General features: G+C 35.6%; 1 protein-coding gene across 2 annotated transcripts in view; it reads right to left on the bottom strand.

The window, feature by feature from the left end:
• The window catches only part of RBM27 (RNA binding motif protein 27), a 72,385-nt gene that overhangs the window by 18,009 nt on the left and 42,184 nt on the right, over nt 1-12,192 (bottom strand). For both annotated transcript variants that reach the window (XM_021702212.2, XM_044917157.1), the window contains exons 13-17: nt 10,386-10,682; nt 8,724-8,864; nt 2,475-2,594; nt 1,444-1,518; nt 1,135-1,299 (exon numbers count right to left, since the gene is read on the bottom strand). In XM_021702212.2, coding sequence (XP_021557887.1) covers nt 1,135-1,299; nt 1,444-1,518; nt 2,475-2,594; nt 8,724-8,864; nt 10,386-10,682 — 798 coding nt within the window. The remainder of the gene's footprint in view (nt 1-1,134; nt 1,300-1,443; nt 1,519-2,474; nt 2,595-8,723; nt 8,865-10,385; nt 10,683-12,192) is intronic.

Raw genomic sequence — 12,192 nt, 5'->3', positions numbered from 1 at the left:
TTTTGGCAAAATGAGAATAAGAGGATGCAATAAACCTGAGTGTTTTAGGGAAGGTTAACTGTGCAAAAACACATAGAGAGTATACTGACATTAGTAAAGATATTAAGCAGTATTACTGCTTAAGATGACCTAAAAATCGTACCTTGGAAACAGTCAACGAGAAGAGGGAGCTGAGAATAATTTTCTAATAATAAAGAGTCATAAATGAAACAATCAGGCAAAATAAATTACATAGGAAATATTCATTAATGATACAAACATAAATAATAGCTACATAATCGCTTCCAGATTTGAACCCTACAACTATTGCCATTCTTTTTTTGGTGTGAGGGACAAACTATCCATCTTTAGATGGCGTGACCGTGAGAGAACTAAGCCCCCCCATTTACTTTCTAACTTTTAAAATGTGTGTATGTTCCTTCTATAATTGGGGGACATTTCAATAAAAATATTTTATTATATTTTTTCAAAGCAATCTTGATGAAATACTTTATATCCCTCCAGTAATATAGAGAACCACAATTTCAACTGTATAATAATATTGTACATAAAAATTTGCATTCTATATATCTGATAAAGTTATTATTCTGAGTTCTCAACGGGCCAGAAATTAATCTAAAACTCCACTCAGAGCTGTGGTATAATGGAACCACTGTGTACAGCAAGTATTCTCCTAGGGTAAGGAAACAAATGGCAATTAACAAAATTAGACTATAAATGATCTAGAACTTCTGATTAATCTTTTCAACAGAATGCCCCATTTTTACCCATATAAAGCCAATGATACCTTTTGAATATTAAAAGAGATGGTTCCACTGTACTATAATAGAAAAACAATCCATGAAACAGGAAAATACACTTTTTTTTTTTTTTTTTGCCATCACTCTAGCAATTTCATCTTCAGGAAAGGGAACCAAAAATCCAGTCAAAAACACATCTTTGTTCAAAGAGGGTATTACCACCTCTTTCAAAAAGCATACACAGAATATATAGAGACATTTTTTAAAAACTATTACTCTAATGGTCTCCCCATTAGACTATTAGCTACCTAAGGGTTTCAATGTACTTTCAAAGAGCCAAGCATATAACAGATGTTCAACAATCCTATGCTGACTGGAAAATGCAAATAGATACCTCTGTTTTTGTCTTTACTTTAGATGGTGTGGAGACTGCGGAAGATGTTTTTAATTCATCTTTCAACTGTGAGATCTTTTCACCAAGCTCTTTCAAAGTCTTCATTATGTTTGCTCTCTCTTCTGGTTTCATGTTTTTGTTCTTTTCTAGCTTAGATATTAGCATCTATAAAATAAACAGAAAAAAGTAAAACTACACTTAGTAAATTTTAATATAAATAACCCTTATAAACTTTACTATGAGGGTTATCTTTGTAAAATCCATTGTATCCATCAATTCCAGCAGGCAAATAATGAGCTCTTATCTTACCTTCTGACATTCTATTTGTTTTTCTAGCACTTCTTGCCTCTTTTTCCGCATGTCTTGTTGTAGCTTCAATGCTTCCTATATGAACACATTAAAAAAATTAGTAATGGATAACAAAATTTGCCAACATTTGCATACATTTCATAAAATACCAACTCATTTCTTCTGGGTCTTCTCTATGCTGTACAAGAAAAATTTTGCTCCTAATCAAAAAATAGCTGAAACCAGAGATGAAACCTTTAAGTTTATTTTCTGTATAAGAGTTTATAACTGTACTTTAAAAAATATTTAAAATGCCGAACACTGTATCTATGACATTTACATTCACTTTTGAATGTATTTATGAAGAAAATGACATGACATGAATGTATTTATGAAGAAAAACAAGAGCTGTTCTCATTTGCCAATGTAATAAGCCAATCCTTATTTTTCAAGTTTAAAGTTTAAAAAATCTGAGATGAAGCTAGAGGACAGAAGTCATAGCAAATTCTATGGATTTCTGCCAGGAAAATATTGCCTCTCACCTCTCTCTGTTAATCAAATCTCTAATTATACTGAGACAATACATATAAATACCTACTTTATTTGAAAAACTCTATTTGAGTTTAAATCTAAAATAATGAAACTCAGAAGTGAGTCATATGAATAACAACTACATAAATGTTTTACTTTATGTGAAACATTGTCTAACTTACAAAGCAAGAGAGGAATTAAAAGAGGAAATAATGAAATAAAACTGTCTGCTTCTTTACCTTGGAGGAAAAAACAAACAAAAGAGGACAACTCAGTGTCGTTTATTTTTATACGGAAAAAATTCTTCCCTTGTGCTTGATGTAGCCACTGAAAGGCAATTGCAAAATACTTTTTTGTCTGTTCATCTCTTTTTTCCAAATGTACACTACATAAAGAAGCAGCTAAATAAACATTTTAATGTAGTTCCATAACAACATGAACTATTCAAATATGTTAACATAATCACTTAAGAATTCAATGGGTCGTTTCCTCTTTAAGGAAATTGGAATCAAGGCTGTTACCTGCTTCTTTTTAAGAACTTCTTGAACATCATGAGATTTAGACCCTGAACAAAGTTTTGAAGGTGTCTTTAAGTTTGAGGAGCTGTAAATCATTTTTGGATGGCCTGGAGCTGAAAATATCTATGAAACACAAATATAATTAAATTAAATTTTAGAAAAGCTTTCAAGTAATTTTTTAGAAAGACTGCATGTATTTTGTTTTTTTCAGGAGTTAAACTTTTTTTTACATTTAAAAACTTCATTTATAAAACGAGTTTCTTATGTATACATAAATTCAACTGTCACTCAAATATAAAAACAAAAATTAATTTTAGCAATAATGTTGTGTTTCAGAATGCAAACACATTATTCCTCTTCTCCTTATATTTTTTTAATTGAGAGAAAAAGAACTGCAGCCCCTTATATCTAGGAGCTGGCCAACTACTCTGAGTGAGGCCTTACTGTCCTGTTAAACAGAAACAATTTCACAAAATATCAACCTCCAACATGGCCACTCTTGGGACCAGGATGGGTCAAGACAAAAACAAGATCACTCCACAATCATTACTGAACAGACACAAAAAAGAGGAATACTATCTAAACAGTAAAAACGACTAAGTATCTCTCTAACCTGACTAACAGGAATGACTGCAGCTTCTTTACCAATTACAGCTTTAGCCTCATTCTAGTTTTCCCTCCTTCTAGGTTAAGACTAATTAAGACATTTGATCACAGAATTACTCCTGTTTCCTTAAACCCTCCTTCAAATCACCTAACACAGGATTAAGGTACTTTGTAATCATAATCTTATTACATTTAATCAAATGTAATAATCAAACATAAGTAGTTAGATCACAGATCTGAGCAAAGTGGTGGTCATCTCTACCGTGCTGGTTTTGGTATTTAGATTCCTTTCCCCTTCTGAACAGACCACTCTCCAGTTAGTCTTCCCTAAGGCTTAGCAGAACTACATGGTATAGTACAATCTCTCTGGTTCAAGTCTTTCCTAACACATGCTCCTCTTTTATTTTTTAATTAAATGTATGATATAAGGGACACAGAATATAATATTGAGAAGTTCATAGAAAACTCAACTGTGTAAATAATATCATTAAATATTCATAACCAAATACAAAACTTCTCTCAATCATACAATAGTTAACTGTCCTCAAAATTAAGCTACTTTAACTACACAAGAGTCTCTGAGGTACTGTAGGAACCCTACATAGTTGAAATTTATGTTTTTATTAAAAAAAAAAATGGCAACACCTACAATTTACTGAGCACTTAGTATGTATTAAACACTCCCCTTCCATGCTTTACTAACAGGAAATTTTTCAAGCCCCACAGCAACTCAACTTATTGAAAAGGGAACCAATGTTCCCGAGTTATCTAATACAGCCAGTAAGAGGCAGGTCAAGTCAGTCGGGGCTGTCTGACTTCCAAATCTGTAAAATTGTCTTTGTTTTCGTATCTTTTTTTTTTTTTTAAAGATTTTATTTATTTATTTGACAGAGAGAGACACAGCAAGAGAGGGAACACAAGCAGGGGGAGTGGGAGAGGGAGAAGCAGGCTTCCCGCTGAGCAGGGAGCCCAATGCGGGGCTTGATCCCAGGACCCTGGGGTCATAACCTGAGCCAAAGGCAGACGCTTAACGACTGAGCCACCCAGGCGCCCCGGTATCTTTTTATAATAGAATTTTTGAAACAAAAGAGTTATATTACCAATTTGATGTATCCATCACCAAGCACCAACAATTATCGGGACATAAAATACATTAGTTCCCCCTTATCCACAGTTTGGCTTTCAATAATTTCAGTTACACGTGAGGTCAACTGTGGTCTGGAAACAGATGACCCTCTGACTCATCAGAAGGTCATCAGTAGCCTAACACTACGTCACAATGCCTGTATCATTCACCTCACTTTACCTCATCATGTAGGCATTTTATCATCTCACATCACATGAATAAAGATGAGTACAGTACAATATTTTGAGAGTGACCTCTCTTTTATTAAAGTATATTGTTATAACTGTTCCATTTTATTATTGTTGTTATTCATTTCATTGTGCCTAATTTATATATTAAACTTTATTATGCATAGGGATATACAGGAAAAAAAATAGTATATATATAGGTTTTGGTACTATCTATGGTGTCAGGCATCCACTGGGGATCTTGGAAAGTATACCCTGTAGATAAGGGAAGACCACTATAATCTTGTTTTACTTAAGTCCCCAACTCCACATTCATACCAAACACCATGTTGTTCTGTCTGTAAATATTTCAGTTGTATCTTTAAAGGATAAAAACCCCTTTTTTAAACATAACCACAATATGGGGAGCCTGGGTGGCTCAGTTGTTAAGCGTCTGCTTTCAGCTCAGGTCATGATCCCAGGGTTCTGGGATCAAACCCCGCATCGGACTCCCTGCTCCGCGGGAAGCCTGCTTGTCCCTCTCCCACTCGCCCTGTTTGTGTTCCCTCTCTCGCTGTGTCTCTCTCCGTCAAATAAATAAAATCTTTAAAATAAATAAATAAATAGGGGCGCCTGGGTGACTCAGTCATTAAGCGTCTGCCTTCGGCTCAGGTCATGATCCCAGAGTCCTGGGATCGAGCCCCACATCGGGCTCCCTGCTCAGTGGGAAGCCTGCTTCTCCCTCTCCCATTCCCCCTTCTTGTGTTCCCCCTCTTGCTGTGTCTCTCTCTGTCAAATAAATAAAATCTTTAAAAATAAATAAATAAATAAACATAACAATACCATCATCACACTTAAAAGATAATGACTCCTTAATATGATTAGATATTCACATCCTAAGACTGTATTATAATTTTCTAAACATTTTTCCCCATTTGAATTGGGATCTATTAAGGTCCATCTACTGCAACTGGTTATATCTCTTTTAAGTCTCCTTTAATACTGTTTCATTTCCCATCTCTTTTTTTTCCTTGCAAATTGCTGAAGAAACCACGTCACTCATCCTGCAATATTCACCACAGAATTATACGATACTCTGGTAACATGTTCTGCTGTCCTATGAATTTCCTTTAAATTAGTGAGTAGATCTAGAGCCTTTATGACAATTTCTCATTCTTTGACAGGATTCTAGAAATCTCTGACAACTTCATTTTCTGGCTGGATAAAATATTCTATGATCATCTGGAATACTGTCAGCCCCAAATCCGAGGAGAGCCATTTCTTCAAGAACCCCTGGCTCCTCTGAGTGCAGGGGGTAATTACCCTTGGAATGATTATTATTTCTAGATCTTTCCAGTGAGCAGATTTAAGAAATGTTCTAGAGTTTTTTACTGCTTATTTGTTTTTTAAGATAAAACTATCTGAATTTCTATCAGTACAGTTGATCCTTGAAAAACTCAGGAGTTAAGGGGTGCTGACCCCCCATCCCACAGCCAAAAATCCACTTATTTAACTTTTGACTCCCCCAAAACTTAATAGCCTACTGTTGACCAGAAGCCTTACTGATAACATGAACAGTCAATTAATACATACTTTGTATGTTACATACTGTATTCTTATGATAAGCTATAGAAAATGTTTAGAAAATCATAAGAGAAAATACATTTACAGTCTTTACTGTAATTATTTAAAAAATCTATGTTTAAAAGAGCCCAGATGTCCATCAATGGATGAATGGATAAAGATGTGGTATTTATAAATATATATACTCAGCTATCAAAAAGAATGAAATCTTATGGGCACCTGGGTGGCTCAGTTGGTTAAGCGTCTACCTTCAGCTCAGGTCATGATCTCAGGATCCTGAGATCCTGAGACCCACATAGGGCTCCTTACTCAGTGGGGAGCCTTCTTCTCCCTCCTCCCTGCTCATGCTCTCTCTATCTCTCTCTAATAAACAAAATCTTAAAAAAAAAAAAACTTGTCTGAATAAGTTTAAACACATAATTGTGTACCAGCAAAAGAATTCTTTAAAAAAAAAAAAAGAATGAAATCTTACCATTTGAAACAATGCGGATAGAACTAGAATGTATTATGCTAAGCAAAATAAGTCAGAGAAAGACAAATACGGTATGATTTCGCTCATATGTGGAATTTAAGAAACAAAACAGATGAACATAGGGGAAGGGAAGGAAAAAAAAAATAGTGTAAAAACAAAGAGACCCTTAACTATAGAAAACAAACAGAGGGTGGCTGGAGGGGAGGTGGGTTGGTGGTGGGATAACTAGGTGATGGGCATTAAGGAGGGCACTAGATGTAATGAGCACTGGGGGTTATATGCAACTGATGAATCACTAAATTCTACCCCCAAATTAATAATATACTATATGTTAACTTGAATTTAAATAAAACCATAAATAAATAAATAAATAAATAATAAAGATCCATGTTCAGGTGGACCTGGCACAATTCAAATCCATGTTGCTCAAGGATCAACCATACTTTCAATTCAAAGCAGGACTACAGTGTTTTTAATCTCATCTACTGTACACTTCTTTTCAACCACACTAATTTATCTCAGTTGTCAGTGACAACAATATAATTCATTTGATTTATCCTGCAATGCTCACAAACCAGTTTCAGAATAACAATGCTGCCAACAACATGACTGCTGAAAAATACTTTTTAAAATTGCTTTTTGTGGGGCGCCTGGGTGGTAGAGCTGGTTAAGTGTCCAACTCATGGTTTCAGCTCAGGTCGGGATCTTAGGGTTGTGGGATTGAGCCCCAAGTCAGGCTCCAAGCTCAGTGCAGTCTGCTTGGGTTTCTCTCTCCCTTTCTCTGCCCCTCCCCCCCCCACGTGCTCAAGCTCATGCACACGCACTCTCTCTTTCTCTCTCTCAAATAAATATTTTTTAAAAATTGCTTTTTGTCCTCAGGGCTTATCTCACTACGATCTATAGTCAAATAACTGTGTTTTAAAGTACCTTTTATGCAAACATTGTTAATTTGTTTCATTTTTCTTTTTAATTTTGAGATGACTTTTTTCATTTTATTTTATAACTGCATTCACCATTTACATGGTTCCAAGACAAATCTCTAAAACAAGACATAGTCAAAGTTGTCTAGTTTCTTCTATTCTTGCTGTAATCACCAAGATTTAAATTTTAGGAATTAAAAGAAATTCTTTTAATTTTAGGAATTTTTGTTTCTGTTAATAAGCAAATATTTATGTGTTCATGGGACCTACTTGTTTATACTAACAGGGCTGACTATGTATGTTTTGTTCCATTTAACTTTTTTTTACCTAATATAGCCTGATGATCACCTCATGGTTCATGTGAAGATACTCCTCATACCATTGTAAAGTTGCATATACGCTGTTCTATGGATGTACTACTACATTTTAAGTAACTAGTCCCCTATTGATGGGCATCTGGGTTGTTTGCAGTCCTTTGCTATCATAAAGAGTCTACAATTACTAGCCTTGTACATATATTTTTTCACAGTTTGACAAATGTACTTTTGGCATACATTTTGAGGAGGATTACTGGTTTAGAATAAATGCATACATAATTTTGCCAGACACTGCCAAATTTGCTTTCATGGGGGTTGTACCACTTAGCATTTCCATCGGCATCTAAATCTCAAGATCTTTTTAGAAATTATCCTAGTTTATTATGTAATTTTAAAAATGGATCTAATTTTATCTTTTCTATATGGCTAGCCAGTTATCCAAACACCATTTATCAAAACCTCTGTATTTTCCCCACTGACCTAAGATACTGTTTTGACATCTAAAAATTCCTATTTGCCAGTAAGTCTATTTCTCATCTTTTATTCTGTTCCGTTGGTCTACCCACGTGCCAACTGACTTGGTTATACAGACTTCATAATATTTTTTAATGTCTAGTAGGGCTAGTCCTCCCTTGTTCTTTTTCAGAATTTTTCAGATCCTCTTTGAAATAATCACCATTGTGGAAAGTCACTGTACAGATATATTCCTAAAAGCAAAGAAACTACTTAAAATACGTTCCAAAGTTTGACTTCTGATTACAACAGAATCTTCTTCATTAAGTTCTTACTTAAAGAGGAAAAGAAATGGACTAAGACATCTATTAATAAATGGCTAAAATTCTCAAATTCCTACTTTGCTTTGAATAGGAAAAAAAAATTTAGCCAATTTTTGGCAGAATCATGGAAATTAGAGAAGTATACCTGCCACACTTAGGTTAGCTCTCACATTTACCTTGATTGAAGAAACAAGACACTACAAATCTGGATGAAAGTCAATTTCTTAATTTCTCTGTGTCGCTGAACAGCTTTAAATATATCTGAGGATCGCAGAAATACATACCTGGCAATCCTCTCCAGCACCACCTGACTGATTCAGTAAGTGTGATGCATCACTCTGGTTACCACTTGCATGTCCAAGACGATGTTTAACAGGAACTTTGTTAAGAACATAGGCCCCCGATGTCTGTGGTTTACTCATTATCTGCACACACAAAATAAACACATATGTGGTATAAGTTTTTAAAATGCCCAGGAATGATACAAATTCAGGGTGGTGATTACAATGGGGAAGAAAATAAAGAAATGAGAAGGGAAGGTGCTTCAATTATCTGTAAGGTTTTATTTTTTAAGTGGTACATATACAAACGATTGCTATTATCCATACTTCTATGGATGTCTGAAAAATGTCATAACAAAATGCACGCATATATGCATATATGCTCATCTGGATAAAAACGCATGCATATACGTATATATGCTCGTACAGATAAAAATCTCTAATAATTTTTTAAATGTTCCCTTTAAGGGATTTGGGGGTTTTAACTGATGGTAGCTTATAACAATAACAGAACAGGGTCTAATAGATCATAAAGCTGACAGTATCACTTTTATACACCATTTGGCCAACATCTAGGGGAAGCATTTGCCTTTGGGCTCTAACATGAAGTGTAACAGACAAAAGAAATCCAGGCTTAGGTGCAAATAAAAAGGATGATGACTGGAGTTAAGACTATGTACGGTAAAAATCTTTTTAAAAAAAGGGGGGCGGGCGCGTCTGTATCATTAAGCGTCTGCCTTCGGTTCAGGTCATGATCCCAGGGTCCTGGAATCAAGCCCCGCATCGGGCTCCCTGCTCTGCAGGAAGCCTGTTTCTCCCTCTCCCACTCCCCCTGCTTGTGTTCCCTCTCACACTGTCAAATAAATAAAAATAAAATCTTTAAAAAAAAAAAGAAGACTATGTACGGTAAGAAATCCTTTTTAAAAATCTGAATGCATTTAACTGAAACAAGAGAACACTAGGAAAAAGTTATCATTATCATCAATATTGGAATGGCTCTAGTGCATAGTAGTTTGTTCTTTCCTTCGTCTATTCACTCAAGTGTATTGTGAGCCAGGCCTTGTTTTAGGCATGGAAGACAGAATGAATAGACGGAATCCCCATTTTCTTGGAGGTTACATTTCAGTTAAGTTTTAAGAGCTTTTTAAAAGAGTTTTCTACATGGAAAAATTAAGACAGAAGAGTGGGTACAAAGATGACTGATTCTAACACAAAACAAAGCAAAAGTTCTAGATTCAGAGTTGTTTGGTAGTGGACAGTTACTATATTTTACTGCTGAGAAGAATCACTAAGGGTACTTCTTTAACATGTAGATTTATGCACCTCATATCTAGAGACTGACTATAAGTTTGGGGAGATAAGGCCCAGGAATTTGTACCCAGGTAATCAATTCCAGTAGAAGAACAGCACTTGTCAAACTTTACGGTTCCTAAGAATCATCTGGAGAGCCTGCTTAGGCCCCAACCATAGTGATTCCAACTGAGTAAGTTGAGGTGAGGTCCAAGAAACTGCATGTCTAATAAGTTCTCAGGAGTGAGATGCTGCTGTCTGTAGATAAAACTGAGTGGCTTTAATGTAGAAGACCTAAGGACCCAAACAGAAACAACGATCTAGATAGAGGGTGGGACCAGAGGACCTCTCATTCTCTGTGAACCAGTGGATTACCTTCTGGATACCCCCATGTACCGTTGAGGGAGGAGACTGGGCCACCAGCACCTGCTGCTGATGAAGGTGCTGTGGCAGATGATGGTGCTGCTGTGACAGGTGACTAAGTGTTTGCTGTTGCTGCAGGAGTAGCTGTGTTGGAGACTGTAGTGCTGGCTGCTCGTTATTTTCTCTATGCCACAGAACTCGAATGAATCGGTTGTTTAGAACTGCTTCAGTACTGGAAATGGCCTTCCTGGCCTCCTCATTAGTAAGATACTGGATGAGGGCTGCTTCTGGATCTCCCTTAAAAGCAACCTGTAAGAAAAAACAAAAGCATCAACAAAAAACCCCACAGAAATTAACGAATAGTTAAATTCAAGTAAATTATTGATAAAGAATTCAAAAGCAGAGAACAGCCTGCGGAAATCCATTCTGAATACTTTGTAAATAAAGTTCTCCATCCTCTAAGAGATAATATGCATATTTTCCAAAATTATACATAAAAAATATAATATTATTCAACAAATAATCCTAGTAACGTTACCTAACCACTTGGGGAAAAGTTGTTAGATCCCTCCCAGATATCTTACATTCAAATAAACTCCAGAAAAAGAAACTATTTTACAATAAACAAAAAACCTGATAAAAACACAAAGGAAAAAAGGGTGGATATCTGTATAATCTGAGTGTCTGGAAAACCTTTTTATGCATACATATAAAAGTTGGATCCATAAAGACAAAGAACAGTAGATTCTACCACATAAAATTTTAAAATCTGTCAGTCCACATATGCCCTAAACTGAATGATGAATGGAAAAAGTATTTTTAATATATATGACAAGCAGTGGCTTAGAAAAGCACTACTGTAAATACTTTCATAAAGAATGGGCAAAGACAATAGGCATATCCAAAAAAACCCTACAAAAGATCTATATAAATTAGAAACCTATTTAAAAAAAGCAAATTAAAACAAGTATAATCTTTCACTTACGAAACTGGGCTAAAAAAATTTTAATGGATCCATATTACAGTGTTGATGAGGCTTCATACAGTGCATTTAGGAGTACCCATTGGCACAACCCTTTTGGAGAACAATTTGGCAGCTCAAATAAAAAGTCTTAAAATTCCCTTTAATTCAGCAATGCATCATAAAAAAATAATGAAGGTGCAGCAACAAGGTGGCTCACCACAGCACTGTTTTTATATAAAGCAATAGAAACAAAAGAAATTCCCAAAAACAAAGAACAGTAAATAAATGATGGCCTATAGCTAGGGACTGATTTATAACCCCCCTCCCAAATTCTTATGTTGAAATCTTAACCCCCCACCGTGATTACATTTGGAGACAGGGCTTTTAGGAAATAATTAAAGTTAAATGAGGTCATAACAGTGGGGCCCTAATCAGATGGTACTGGAAGCCTTATAGAAAGAGGAAGAGCTCTCTCTCCCCTTCCACAATTCAAGGACACAGCAAGAAAGTGGCCATCTGCAAAGCAGAAAGAGAACCCTTGTCAGGAACCAAATTGGCCAGCACCTTAACTTTGGACTTCCCCCCAAATAAGTTTTTGTTGTTTAACCCACCCAGTCTATGGAATGTTTTATGGAAACCAGACGAGACTCATCTACCAAACTACATTAAGCCATCTTATTTTTCTAAATGCCATAAATAATAATGCCCCAGGAAACATGTAAGAGAAAAAAAGTAATCAGAGACATTTGGTATGACTTTGTATTCTTGAAGCGTGTAAAGTATTTTTAAAAAGAGAACATGTGGGGCGCCTGGGTGGCTCAGCTGGTTAAGCGTCTGCCTTCGGCTCAGGTCAAG

The sequence above is a fragment of the Neomonachus schauinslandi genome, chromosome 7, assembly GCF_002201575.2.
Source record: "Neomonachus schauinslandi chromosome 7, ASM220157v2, whole genome shotgun sequence".
Classification (NCBI taxonomy): Eukaryota; Metazoa; Chordata; class Mammalia; order Carnivora; family Phocidae; genus Neomonachus; species Neomonachus schauinslandi.
The sequence above is the reverse complement of the archived record's forward strand: the minus strand, read 5'-3'. Positions and strand labels throughout refer to the sequence as shown.